This window comes from Conger conger, chromosome 14 (genome assembly GCF_963514075.1).
Source record: "Conger conger chromosome 14, fConCon1.1, whole genome shotgun sequence".
In the NCBI taxonomy this organism is placed as follows: domain Eukaryota; kingdom Metazoa; phylum Chordata; class Actinopteri; order Anguilliformes; family Congridae; genus Conger; species Conger conger.
Window position 1 is genome coordinate 28,966,114 of NC_083773.1, and position 12,858 is coordinate 28,978,971.

Here is a 12,858-nt window from a genome sequence, read left to right on the forward strand (position 1 = left end):
CAACTAATTGTCATCTCAAGTGACATGGAAATGGTTGTTTGAACTTCAACCTTCCTACTTTCAGGATTTTCTGAATTTAGTGCACAGCTATTGCTACGTTTGAGAGAGAGGCACTTAATGTAAAAGGTGCTGAAGAACCAATATCCTTTCCTGTACAAATCCACCATGCACTATACCAGATGGAGCTGTTATTCTCACGTGAAGCTTCTCTTCTACAACTCCTGATAAGGGTTTTGATTTATCTGGGGAGTCCATTGTGTCCTAGACAATAAACACTGTCAAACAATATGGAAAATAACCATAATCCGCTTACGCAGTATTCTATGCTGTAGTGCATTTGTTTTTTACTTTGTGTTGCCCAAAGCTTTGCTGGGTTCAAAGAATGCAATGCAAATATCTTCAGCAAGTACAGAAGTTTGAAATACACAATGGTACCAGATTACAATTCACTGAACACTTTTTGGTTCTAAATGTTAGTCTCACTAAATGTTAGTCCATTCGGGGCCCAAAGATCCAGTTACCCTCCAGTATTTTAAAATGTTCTTCTGCTTCCTCAAAAGCATGTGGGGTGACATGGCTCAGGCAGTGAGAGCAGTCGTCTAGCAGTCGGAGGGTTTCCGGTTCGATCCCCCGCCCGGGCTGTGTCGAAGTGTCCCTGAGCAAGGCACCTAACCCCAAATGCTCCTGATGAGCTGGTCGGTACCTTGCATGGCAGTTAATTGCTGTTGGTGTATGAGTGGGAAGCATCAATTGTACAGTGCTTTGGATAAAGGCGCTATATAAATGCCAACCATTTTACCATTTACATGGAACTTGGCAAGCTGGAAAGTGAAAGATAGAAAGTGGTAAGGGCAGAGGGTCTGCACCTGATGGGGCTCCTGTGATATGATGAGTGGGGTTTGTAGTCTGGCTGTATATCAAACAAAATGTATATTGCTATCACTGGGTGAATGACTTACCAAGCAACAACTAACTACTGGAGCATTTTTTCCATATATCCTTTATTTTGCTTTAGATTTCACAACACAAAAAAAATTATAGAACCACATGACAAAGCTAAAAACCAGACCAAAATACACTATCAAAATACTCAAATAAATAAAAAACATTGCTCTTCTGTGGGATGCAATCTAAAGGTATTCATGGCAGGGACAACTGTTGTCTGGGCCAAGCAACAGCCCTGAGATCTGAGATCCTGAGAGTAGAAAGTGGTAAGTAGTATAAATTGTTGGTTGCCTTTTAGATTGGCGGACAACACTTGCACTGTAGGATCTTTTTACGTTGATACATTCACTCTCTGGTACCCAGTTGAGCTGATTTTTCTGCATCTCAGAGTGGCACACCATGAACTACTTCTGTGAAACCTGAAAGTAAACAAAAACCATGTCTGAGATGATTGCTTATAACATGCATAGTAGATACCACACTTGCCATCAAATAGTCTTGTTCTTCCACTTTTAACCATTTGCAGCTCTACGACAGTGAAAAGCAGATGAGATAGCTACAGACCACTGTAGCTATCTCATCAAACTGCTGAAGCAAGCACTTGTCCGTTCATGATTTAATTATTCCATTTAAGCTTACAGTAAATCGGACTCAGAAACATGCATGGAATTTCAATAGGCGAAATCGAAATCAATTCAATGTGTTTGTGTTCTGTATTTGCTCCTCCATATGCTATTTTCAACTGGTGGTGTGGGGTGCGACAATCCAGTCAAAAAAAACATTCTACATTAACCTTAGTTCCTCAATAAAAATTTTATAAATAACTTAAACTTTACCTTTTCACAGAGAGATCCCTATCTATCTCCTCAAGAGATTTTCCTTTGGTTTCTGGCAACATGAAGTAGATAAAGACAACAGCTGCCACTCCATTGATTCCATACAGCATGAAAGTCCAAGGCAGGCCAAGTGCATCTGTTATCAGAGAGAAAACACATAGTATATCCATATTTATTAAAATTTACATTACAAACTTCCTTCCATCCAGCCATTATCTTAACCTGCTTATCCTGAACAGGGTCGCAGGGGAGCTGGAGTCTATCCCAGCATACATTGGGTGAAAGGTAGGAATACACCCTGGACAGGTCGCCAGTCCATCGCAGGGCACACACACCATTCACTCACACACTCATACCCACAGGCAATTTAGACTCTCCAGTCAGCCTAACCTGCATGTCTTTGGACTGTGGGAGGAAACCCACGCAAACACGGAGAGAACATGCAAACTCCACACAGAGGCCCCGGCCGACCGGGATTCAAACCCAGGACCTCCTTGCTGTGAGGCAGAAAATTTCACAGTTCATACTAACCAATAATATTTAAGAAGGTGAAAGTGACAAGCAAATTAGCTGCCCAGTTGAAGCAGTTTGCAAATGCAAATGCTCTTCCTCTCAAACCAGCAGGGAATATTTCACTCAGGATAAGCCAGGTCACTGTAGGATGAAGAGAGAGAAAGAAACAAAGTGAAAATATTTAGAGAAAATATTTTGTGAAAACACTATATTTTTGGGAAGTGATAAATTATTTTGGGTAGTTACTAAAACAATATCTTGCACCAACAAAATGATTACTCTGGATTAATACAGTTCAATTAAGACATTTTTCACATATAAACAATATATCATTATCAAGAGAAATAAATACACAGCAGCCAGTTTGTTAAAGGTACAATAGGTCAGATTTTTGTGTTACAACATTGTTACAAGCCCACTGTAAATTCCCTTCCTATCGTTGAAAAAGGCTCACTGACATGTTCACTGACCCTGTTTATAGTCCTTAAATTCGGGTTGCAAAATATGCAGTTGACGGCCTGACACTCTGAACCAAAACATTGTATTACTGTGCAATAATTCAAGCTCACTGGTTGAAAATTTGTTCTAAATGCCACAGCCAATGGCATTTCAACATCAGCGCGTTTACAGAGAATGGGGAGGGATAAACAGTGTTGTGGTTTGAAGGTGTTTGTTGCTGCTATTCCTCTCTTGACCATTTGAAGTCTAAAATTACCTATTGTACCTTTAAACTTGCATCTGGCACTACCGACTGAAAATAAACAGAAAGGAAAAACGTGCTTACTTGGTCCAAATCCAATGGAATATGCACTAACATATGCCATCATACTGATCAATATGATCCAGTTTACAATATCATGGCCTGCAGGCTGGTTAGCGAAGATGCCAGAGGACCCGGACACTGCACTTTCGTTTGCAAAACTTCCAAGGCGCTGACCAGCAGAAGCACTGTGGGATATAATTCTTTCTTCTATAGGGTCAATTCCATTTTGTGCCAGGGGTGTGCTATTTGTAATGGACGCGTCAGCGCCACAGTGCCTCCTGGAATCGTGCAGGGAGTGCTTGCCAAGCAGACCAATGACAAACAGAGATGTCGTCATAATGACGCAACCAAAAATCAGCAGTCTCCTCCTGCCCACCCTATCGGCGGACACCATGGAGATTAAGGTTGCGATGACCTTCACGACCCCCAAGCCCACAGAGGCCAGCAACGCGGATGTGTCCCCTTCAAATCCCGCTGACTGGAAGATGGTGGACGCGTAGAAGAGCACGTTGGGCTGGCCCGTGAACTGCTGGAAAAGCACCAAACCGAGGCCAATGAAGGTCCTGGTCCTCATGTTGTCTTTGGTTTGGAAAAGGGCCAAGACACTATACTGTTCATCAGCTCTCTGGGATTTAACCACATCGTCCTCCTCCTCTGTCACACTGGTCAGCTGAATCAAACCAGTGTGGCCTTGTGACTCACAGGTTTCTTTCACATAGGTGACAGAAGTGGATGGGAGAAACAAAATAGAAATGAACTGAACTAAAGCTGGAGCGATCGCCAGTCCAAACATGTATTTCCATCCTTCTCTGACCTCAGAGAAGAGGTAGTTCATGGCATACGCTATCAAGATGCCTACGGTGATCCCGGCTTCATAAAGAGTCACCAGTACCCCCCTTTGTTTGGGGCTGACCATCTCAGACACAAAAATGCAGCAGGACATGGAGGATATAGACATGGCAAAGCCTACAGTGATTCGGCCCACCACCAGTACAAAGACGGACCCACTGATGACGAGGATTAAACTCCCACCAAGGACCAGCAGGTTACTGAACAAGATGGAGTTCCTCCGGCCATGACGGTCAATCAAAAATCCACCAATCACAGAGGCCAAGAGAGCTCCAATCAGGAGAGCACTCACAACAGCTTCCTGTTGGAAACAGCTGAGGTGAAACTCTGACTGCAGCTGCAGGAGAGCTCCAGAGATGATAGCAAGCTCATATCCGAACACCAAGCCACCCAGCATAGATACCACAGAAGAAAGAGCCAGCACAGAGTTACCTAGGTAATCAGAGAAAGAAATAAGGGTAAATGTTTCCACTCTATATGTAAAATTATAGAGTGATGATTTATTCAGAATTTATGAATCAACCTTCCATCTTCTTTGATAAGATATCAATTTACTGAATGTTTCCATTTTCAAAACATTATAACTTATGGTTATGAATTTTAATCTAAGTAATGTAGGCTATGTGTATATAACACAGACAGGGAGTGCAAAAAAAAATCAAATCTAATGAAAAATCACATGTCTTAGTCTTTAGACTACAATTGAACATGTCTGTCTATATACTATTGCAAGAAAATGAATTGAATCAGAAATCATCTGCACAGCATTATAACAGCATTGTGCAATTATAATGAGAGATACATACTGCAGCTATTGGACTAACCAATAAGTAAAAAATCTGTTTATTTCACTTGTATAGGCTATACATTGTCCATTTTCACTTTTACCATGCTCTCTGGCACTATAGCTAAATAAAAACAGTACCATTCTGATATCTCCTACACACGATACATATTAATTTGTAATTCTATCTATTTGCATTTACAACTGTTCTTAGCAGTTTTGATAAATGATAGATGAAATCAAAAGCTGATCAAGTGGGAATCGTTGAACCTACACAAATGTGTTCTATTGCAAGTGCCATACAAGATATTGCCACTGTTCTCACACAAAATATTACAGTATGCAACTGTAAAATTAATTATAAAATAATAGTGTGAATTAGCTTCTGAAATCTGAGCAGGTCTGTAAGAACACTGCACTGTGTTACAGATATCTCATCACAGAGGAACAGGGGAAAAATACAAAAATCTAAACACCCTAAAAGGCAGTTAGTTATTCCCCAGGACTTACCCATCTTTCTTTTTGTTTTTTTTGTTTTTTATTTTATTTGAAGCTGGGAGGCGGCCACGGCCCAATGTTATCCATCATCCTAACGGTAGGCTAAAAGAAGAAAACGTATTTTAACATACCAAGAACAAGTATTATTAGAATCCTCAAATGCAGAGTTGTTTTTGAAGTGCACAGCCGTAATATCAAAGCATTGTATAAATTAACTGAGGTGAACGTCCAGCGGTCCACAGGCAAGGTTTTGGAGAAACGCAAATGAGACCTGGGAGCTGTGTAACCATGACAACCCTCTTGTTGATACTTATGATTTAATTATACAACTCCACTTGAGACAACCACAACAGCCCTCTCTCCATCCAAACAAATGCCTATATTGCCCACTTTCTCCTTCTTCTATGAAACAAATCATTTTGGAATATTTAAAAAAAAATGTTACATTGCGAATTATGGCCAAAGTATCAGAGCTCCCAAAAGAGGATGCACTTTGGAGCTGCGTTGTCTTAACGCTATACCAATAAACTTATAGCTAATCACCCATCATTCCATTACACCAATTGTTATTTGGAAATCGCATGGAGCGCTTTGCACTTCACGCTAGCCCATTTACGTGTCAAGTCAAAGCATCTTCCCTCGGACTCAAAAAGTGTCACAAAAACGAAGACCATTTTTTGTAGCATTTAAAATGTACCACACACCACGCTACACAATATTTATATCTAACGGTTTGAACACACAAACCACAAGGAAAATAATTATTAATTATTAATTACGCATAGTAACCGAGCTTAAAATAAAGTACGGTGGATGCACATAAGCATCACTTAGCTAAATATAGCCTTGAAAAAAAACAAATAAAACCTACCCAAGCTATTAGCATGATCGATTTACATACGTTGATTTTCCTGGTGAATGCTTTTAAATGTTTTATGACTCACCCATAGTCAATAGTTGACCATTTAAGGATTTTTTCTTATTTTGTTAGCTACCAACACATTACTCTTTCGCCCGCGGTTGACCAAAATGCTCACCAAGCCTGTTATCAAATTATAGCCTACCCAACTTGTCTTCATGTTAATTAAAACCACACACAATACAATTACTCACTTTCCATGGTGAGTCGAAAGTACCCCAGTATAAAATGTCCAAAACGGCTTTTTTTTTTTTTTTTTTTTTTAAGATCCCATCAAAACGACGCAAGTTAGGGCATTCTACCATCGGTACGCTCCCAAAATTCTTCAGGAAGTTCATACTACGTGGCAAACAGACTCCTGTCATCTTCTCAAATTGCAAGAAGCTCCTTCCAAATGTGGACACAAGAGGCCGACATTTTTCGAACTTCTGTTTGCCTTGTCCTTTCAGTAGTCAATAAAGTATAGGCCTATATTTTTTTCTTATGTGTTCTTATTGAAGAAAATTGACTTCTCACATTTAAATGGTTGATCATTATTTTTTGTTCGGATACAAATAAAAACGTATTCTAATATCTACTATTGGCCCTAAGTATGTTTTATTCTTCTCAGTTTTTAGGCTTACCACCAGAGAATTAGGCTATTACATTTGAACCATTACCCGGTTTGTGCTGTGTGTTCAAAAGCCTGATCGAATGAGTCCTGATGGTTGTTTACAAGCCATGAAAAAGTATTTGCCCCCTTCCTGATTTCCTCTATTATTGCATATTGTCACACTTTAATCTCTTTTCAGCCATTCAGATGCTGAAAGGCTGAAAAGCTTTTGTGTTTTGGATCATTGTCTTACTGCAAAACTCAATTGAATTGAGTTCAACCAGTCAGCCTCAGCTCACGGACTTTCTTGGCAGTGGTTTCCACCTTGCTTTTCTCCCATAATCCAATTTTTGCCCAGACTCTTTCTTTTAACACTGACCTTAGTTCAGGTTCTTTGGGTGTTCTTCTGGGATCTTTTGTGACTTCCTGGATGAGATATATATATATATATATATATATATATATATATATATATATATATATATATATATATATATATATATATATATATATAAAGTCATCACTGTTCTAAGTGTTCTCCATTTGGAGATAATGGCTCTCATGGTGTAGTGGTGATTATTTCACTCTGATGGTAAGGTTCAATATGAGTGAGGACTAAATTCAGCAGGGCTGGCTGCAGTCAAGCCAGGATGTTTTAAATCAATTATCAATTAAATTTGGTTAACTAGATTGAGTAACTAAGGGGACAACTTTTTTTATTTAATAAATTAAATATTATCAACCTAACAACATTACAACCATCGCCGTAGTAATTACACTCCTGTACAGCAGGTGGCGCATACTTTACCCAGCCACACAAGATGTATTATTTTAGTATGAAGTCACGTTGCTGTTAGAAGCAATGGCTGTCGACAAAGCTAATAATAATATGGTACATTTCCTTCGTAGCGCAGAGCTACTGAAACAGGGCGCTGAAGCCCGTGTGTACAGGGGAGAATTCTTAGGGAAACCGACCATAGTGAAGGAAAGGTTCCCAAAGTTGTACCGGCATCCGGCCCTTGATGAGAAGCTTACGCACCGCAGAACTGTTCAAGAGGTGCGCTCAATTCTTCGCTGCAGAAAAGCTGGTAAGTAGCAGGCCTCTGTTAATTTGACTGCATACTCACTGTCATATTAACAGTTTGTCATGATGTCACCCGTAACGTTTGAAAATAATGAGCAAAAAACGGTTTCATCGAATGCGCCTTGCTAGCTAGGTGCTTAGTATATGGCTAGCATAAGCTAGTGCCAGGCACGATATCTCACTTTAGGCAGTGGTCGGCAACCCTGGTCCTGGAGAGCCGCAGGGTGTGCAAGAAACCAGGTGAGGCGAGTTAACTGTAATCGACTGCTTTTGATCAATAAAGTGCAGAGTAACAACGAAAGACAGGCAGCACACCCTGCGACTCTCCATGACCAGGGTTGCCGACCCCTGCTTTAGGGCAACGTTAGGTTAGTTTAGGTTAGTTCGTTTATGTAAAAGCCCAGTATACACGCCCTTCAAGTTCCATGTACCATAGGAAATGCTTCCAACTGAAAATGTCATTTTTTAAATCATTATGTAGGCTAATGTTATCTCGTTCTGTTTCATCCATTATGCTTGGCATAGTTGTCTGTGATAGTTACATTAGTTTGCTGACTTGCCCCTATATGTCAGCTATAACATTTTGCACAGCATTTCATGCATATCGTGCATTCATTGCACATCTTGTGTTTTCTTTCCAGGTATCTCTGCTCCTGTTGTTTATTTTGTTGATTATACGTCCCATTGCATCTTCTTGGAGGACATTGTGGGATCAGTCACTGTGAGGGACTACATTATCTCTGCCAACATCTCAGAAGCGAAGCATCTTGAAGTCCTCGCTCAGAAGATTGGGGAGATTCTGGCTAAAATGCATGATGAAGACCTGATTCACGGCGACCTGACCACCTCCAACATGCTGCTGAAGCAAGGATCTGGAAGCGCGGTGGCAGATTTGGTTTTAATCGACTTCGGCTTGAGTTACATTTCCGCCTTGCCCGAGGACAAGGGTGTCGATCTCTATGTTCTGGAGAAGGCTTTCCTGAGTACTCACCCCAACACAGAGGCCCTGTTTGAAACATTACTTGAGAGTTACAGTGCTTCTTCCAAAAAATCTCAGACTGTCATCAAGAAACTGGACGAAGTGAGATTGAGGGGAAGAAAGAGATCTATGGTTGGCTAGGGATTTGAAAGACCCTTTACAGACCCATACGATATGTGCTTATAAGAGCGGTTATGTAAATAAAAAATACTTTGCAACTGCTTTGTATGCTTTTTCTTCTATGAAAGGGTTGTGCAGTGTTCATATTTGCTTCACAGTTCTTGTATTTGATTGTATTCAAAGGCTCATGCAGTTTGCATGAGTCAGTACAGACGCTGCGTAGTTTAGGATGGAAACCCTGTTATCACTTTTCTTCCAGTCCAGTCAAGGGCGTTCCCAAGATGTCTTGATATCCAATGAACGAACCACACTGTGGCTGAAAACCCCATCTTCATTAAACGGTTCATGTTTAATATCTTTATGCAACAACCAGTTCAGGCTTCCAACCAGTACAGAAATAATCCACGCATCTTATTCTCCAGGCCTTAATTGGTGGAGTTCACCTGTTGAGTATACATTTTCAGTGAGCAATTTTTGCATTAGGGCACATTTTTCAAAGCTATGAACAAACTCCAGAAATGCATATATAAAACGGGTAATGTACACATTCAGGTCCTGTTTTGCTGTGTAAGCTTTTACCCTGCTTTCTGTCAAAGGTTTTTAAAATGGGGAATCTAACTGAGTTTGAGGATCAGGCAATGTAATAAAATAGAGAAAAATCTGCCTGTACAAAGTAACAGACCCGGGTAAGATCTGTGATCATCTGTTTGGAATTACATCTTGGAATGTAATAACATCTTTAAATCGCTAGTGTGCTAACCCAGAGCATAATTACATTCTAATACAGATTACATCAATAGCCTAAAGTCCTAAAATACCATAACCTGAATTACTATAAAAGAGAGGGATTGGAAGGGAATTCAGTCAGAGGTGGTGTGAAAGGTACAAAAAGTCTGCTCAGTCAGTTTACCATTGAAAATATTGAGCATGGTTTGTTCATTGGCCATAGTGTATGTCTATTTAGAATGCCCAACTTTATTAAACACTCCTTTTGTCCCCCCTCTTATCAGCTGGACCATAGATTGTGCTTTCTTGTGTATCACATGACCAGAGCTACTCTTCCTGTCAAGGGGTGTGTCTGAAGGCGTGTTGTCATTTAAGCTTAAAAACACTAGCTAGGGGGAAGCAAATAGCTAATTATGTAAAAATGGATGGGACGCTAAAAATAATTCAACTGATTAGTATTGTGCAATGGTCAACATGTAGAGGTAAGGATATTTGGCTTTTCACTTGTTACCAAGTAAACGTGCTGTTTCTGCAAGGTGCTGCGGTAAGTACAAAGGTCAGTTTTGGTTGTGCAAACATGTTCGTTTTGCTTTGCTTTTGCCTTGTATTTATATAATTTTGTGATGTTTTTTTGTATGTTTTGTTGAGGAAATAATGACAAGGTGGTTCTCCAGTATTATTACAGTCTTGAGAGCCAGAGTATACTTTCAAACATACTGTATTTCCTTGTGTAATGTAAGGGGTATTTGTACTTCACAGGGAATTTTAATACTATCATGTACAGTCGTGTTTAAAAAGTAACCTGATGAACCACTGTTATTAGAAGTAGTGGTATTTCTGCATGGCAAATAATTTACTTGTAGATGTAGTAGTGTAATTGAAAAACAACAGACCCAACTGTCATGACATGCATGCTGCTTGTTTTCTGAGTAATTGACTCATTCATTGAAAGGGGTGTGGTCAAAATAATAGCAGTGTGAAGTTTAATTAGAGAATTCATTCATTCTGTGAAAACACAGGTGTCATTAATTGTCATTTATTAAGGAAGAAGGGAAGCAAATGTTTCACACATTGTGATAAAATATATTTCCTTCTGAATTGCTCAGTAAAATGGGCCGTTCCAAACATTGTTCTGAGGAACAACGCCATTTGATTAAAAACTTGATTGGAGAGGGGGAAATGTATAAAGAACTGCAGCAAATTATAGGATGCTCAGCTAAAATGATCTCGAATGCTTTAAAATGGCAACAAAAACCCGAAAACGAGCAACTACTGTTAAAACGGATCGGAGAATAGTCAGAATGGCAAAGATTTAGCCATTCCTCAGCTCCAGAAAGATCAAAGATGATCTACAATTACCTTTAAGTGCTGTTACAATCAGAAGACACTTGGTCGAAGCTAAGCTATCGGCAAGAAGCCCCCATAAAGAACCATTATTGAAAAAACGGCATGTGCACAATAGGTTAAAATTTGCCATGGAACACATCGATTGGCCCAGAGAAACAGCGTAACATTCTGTGGACTGATGAGAGTACAATTGTTCTTTTCGGGTCTGGCGTTCGTCGACAGTACGTCAGACGACCCCCAAGTACTGAATTCAAGCCACAGTACACTGTGAAGACAGTGAAGCATGGTGGCGCAAAAATCATGGTATGGGGATGTTTTTCATACTACGGTGTTGGGTTCGTATACCAGGGATCATGGATCAGTTTGAATACATCAAAATACTCATGACTTACCAGTCTCTCCTGGCGGCATTCTCTTCCGATGTCACTGCCGCCAAAGCAAAATACTATCAAACGCAAATTCAGAACTCTGCTTCTAACCCCCGGAAACTTTTCTCCATTTTCTCCTCTCTCCTCAACGCACCGCCTCCTCCTCCTCAGTCCTCCTTCGCTGCTGATGACTTTGCTGATTTCTTCGATGAGAAGGTCGCAGTCATCCGCAGATCCTTTACAACCGCCGCCCCCCTCACTGTGCCCTTCCCCCCCTCTAGGCCCATCCCTTCCTTTTCCACTTTCTCCCCCCTTACAGACTCTAATGTTTCTCAACTCCTGCTCTCCCACCGCCCTACAACCTGTGCCCTTGACCCTATCCCCTCTTCTCTTCTCCAAACTATCACACCTGACATTCTCCCATTTGTCACCTCCCTTGTCAACTCCTCCCTGTCTTCCGGCTGTTTTCCGGCATCCTCCAAGAGGGCCCACATCACTCCGCTGCTAAAAAAGCCTACCCTGGATCCCTCCATCATCCAGAACTACCGCCCGGTATCTCTTCTTCCTTTCCTTTCTAAAACTATAGAACGAGCCGCTTCTACTCAACTTTCTTCCTTCTTTTCTAACAACAACCTGCTAGACCCCCATCAGTCTGGCTTCAGATCGGGCCACTCGACAGAGACTGCGCTCCTCTCCGTCAGTGAGTCACTCCATGCCGCACGAGCAGCCTCCCTCTCCTCTGTCCTCATTCTTCTAGATCTCTCTGCTGCCTTCGACACTGTGGATCACTCCATCCTCCTGTCTGCCCTGTCAGCAACGGGCATCTGTGGCACAGCCCTGGACTGGATTGAGTCCTACCTCTCTGGTCGCTCCTTCCAGGTTGCCTGGGCTGGTTCGGTATCGACACCTCGGCCCCTCGCCACAGGAGTTCCCCAGGGCTCAGTCCTTGGCCCGCTTCTTTTTTCTCTCTACACTCGCTCCCTTGGCCCTGTGATCACTGCACATGGGCTATCCTACCACTGCTATGCGGACGATACCCAACTCTTCGTCTCGTTCCCGCCGTCTGATACGCAGGTTTCAGCCCGTATCTCCGCTTGCCTGAGGGACATCCAGAGCTGGATGGACAACCACCATCTAAAGCTCAACTCAGGTAAAACTGAAATGATATTCATCCCTGCTAATGCCTCTCCCCATCTGGATCTCTCCATTTCCCTCGGGGATACCACACTCACGCCGTCACCCAGTGCAAGGAACCTCGGCGTGGTGATGGACAGCAGACTGTCCCTTTCCGAGAACATTGCGGCGGTGACCCGGTCTTGCAGGTTCTTCCTATACAACATACGGAGAATCCGCCCCTTTCTCACCCCCTACTCGACCCAGCTCCTGGTCCAAGCGATGGTTCTGTCCCGCCTGGACTACTGCAATTCCCTCTTGGCTGGCCTCCCAGCGTCTACCATCAGACCCCTCCAACTCATCCAGAATGCAGCAGCTCGTCTGGTCTTCAACCTTCCCAAATACTCACACGTCACCCCCCT

General features: G+C 41.7%; 2 protein-coding genes across 3 annotated transcripts; one reads left to right on the forward strand and one right to left on the reverse strand.

The window, feature by feature from the left end:
* Positions 1-1,050: 1,050 nt before the first annotated feature.
* slc2a10 (solute carrier family 2 member 10) lies at positions 1,051-6,337 on the reverse strand. 2 transcript variants are annotated; one of them, XM_061219166.1, is made up of 6 exons: positions 6,302-6,337; positions 5,201-5,290; positions 3,079-4,338; positions 2,313-2,435; positions 1,782-1,917; positions 1,051-1,364 (listed from the first exon to the last, which is right to left on the reverse strand). In XM_061219166.1, the coding sequence occupies exons 2-6, from the start codon at positions 5,202-5,204 to the stop codon at positions 1,277-1,279; spliced, it is 1,611 nt and encodes a 536-aa protein (XP_061075150.1). In that variant the 5' UTR covers positions 5,205-5,290; positions 6,302-6,337; the 3' UTR covers positions 1,051-1,276. The 2 variants fall into 2 exon arrangements, 1 of the variants encoding a protein (XP_061075150.1); XR_009704779.1 differs by lacking the exon at positions 1,051-1,364 and having other exon boundaries at positions 1,892-1,917; positions 2,313-4,338.
* Positions 6,338-7,495: 1,158 nt separating this feature from the next.
* Positions 7,496-8,983, forward strand: tp53rk (TP53 regulating kinase). Its single transcript, XM_061220861.1, has 2 exons — positions 7,496-7,787; positions 8,425-8,983. The coding sequence occupies exons 1-2, from the start codon at positions 7,562-7,564 to the stop codon at positions 8,901-8,903; spliced, it is 705 nt and encodes a 234-aa protein (XP_061076845.1). The 5' UTR covers positions 7,496-7,561; the 3' UTR covers positions 8,904-8,983.
* The last annotated feature ends 3,875 nt before the right edge of the window (positions 8,984-12,858 follow it).

Bases quoted from the DNA above. Each gene is read 5' to 3' on its own strand.
- slc2a10 (XM_061219166.1), bottom strand. The intron at 1,918-2,312 runs GTTAGTATGAAC...CTCTGATAACAG, and splicing joins CACCTTCTTAAATATTATTG to ATGCACTTGGCCTGCCTTGG. The intron at 1,365-1,781 runs GTAAAGTTTAAG...GTTTACTTTCAG, and splicing joins AGGGATCTCTCTGTGAAAAG to GTTTCACAGAAGTAGTTCAT.
- tp53rk (XM_061220861.1), top strand. From the start codon at position 7,562: ATGGCTGTCGACAAAGCTAATAATAATATGGTACATTTCCTTCGTAGC. The intron at 7,788-8,424 runs GTAAGTAGCAGG...TTTTCTTTCCAG, and splicing joins TCTTCGCTGCAGAAAAGCTG to GTATCTCTGCTCCTGTTGTT.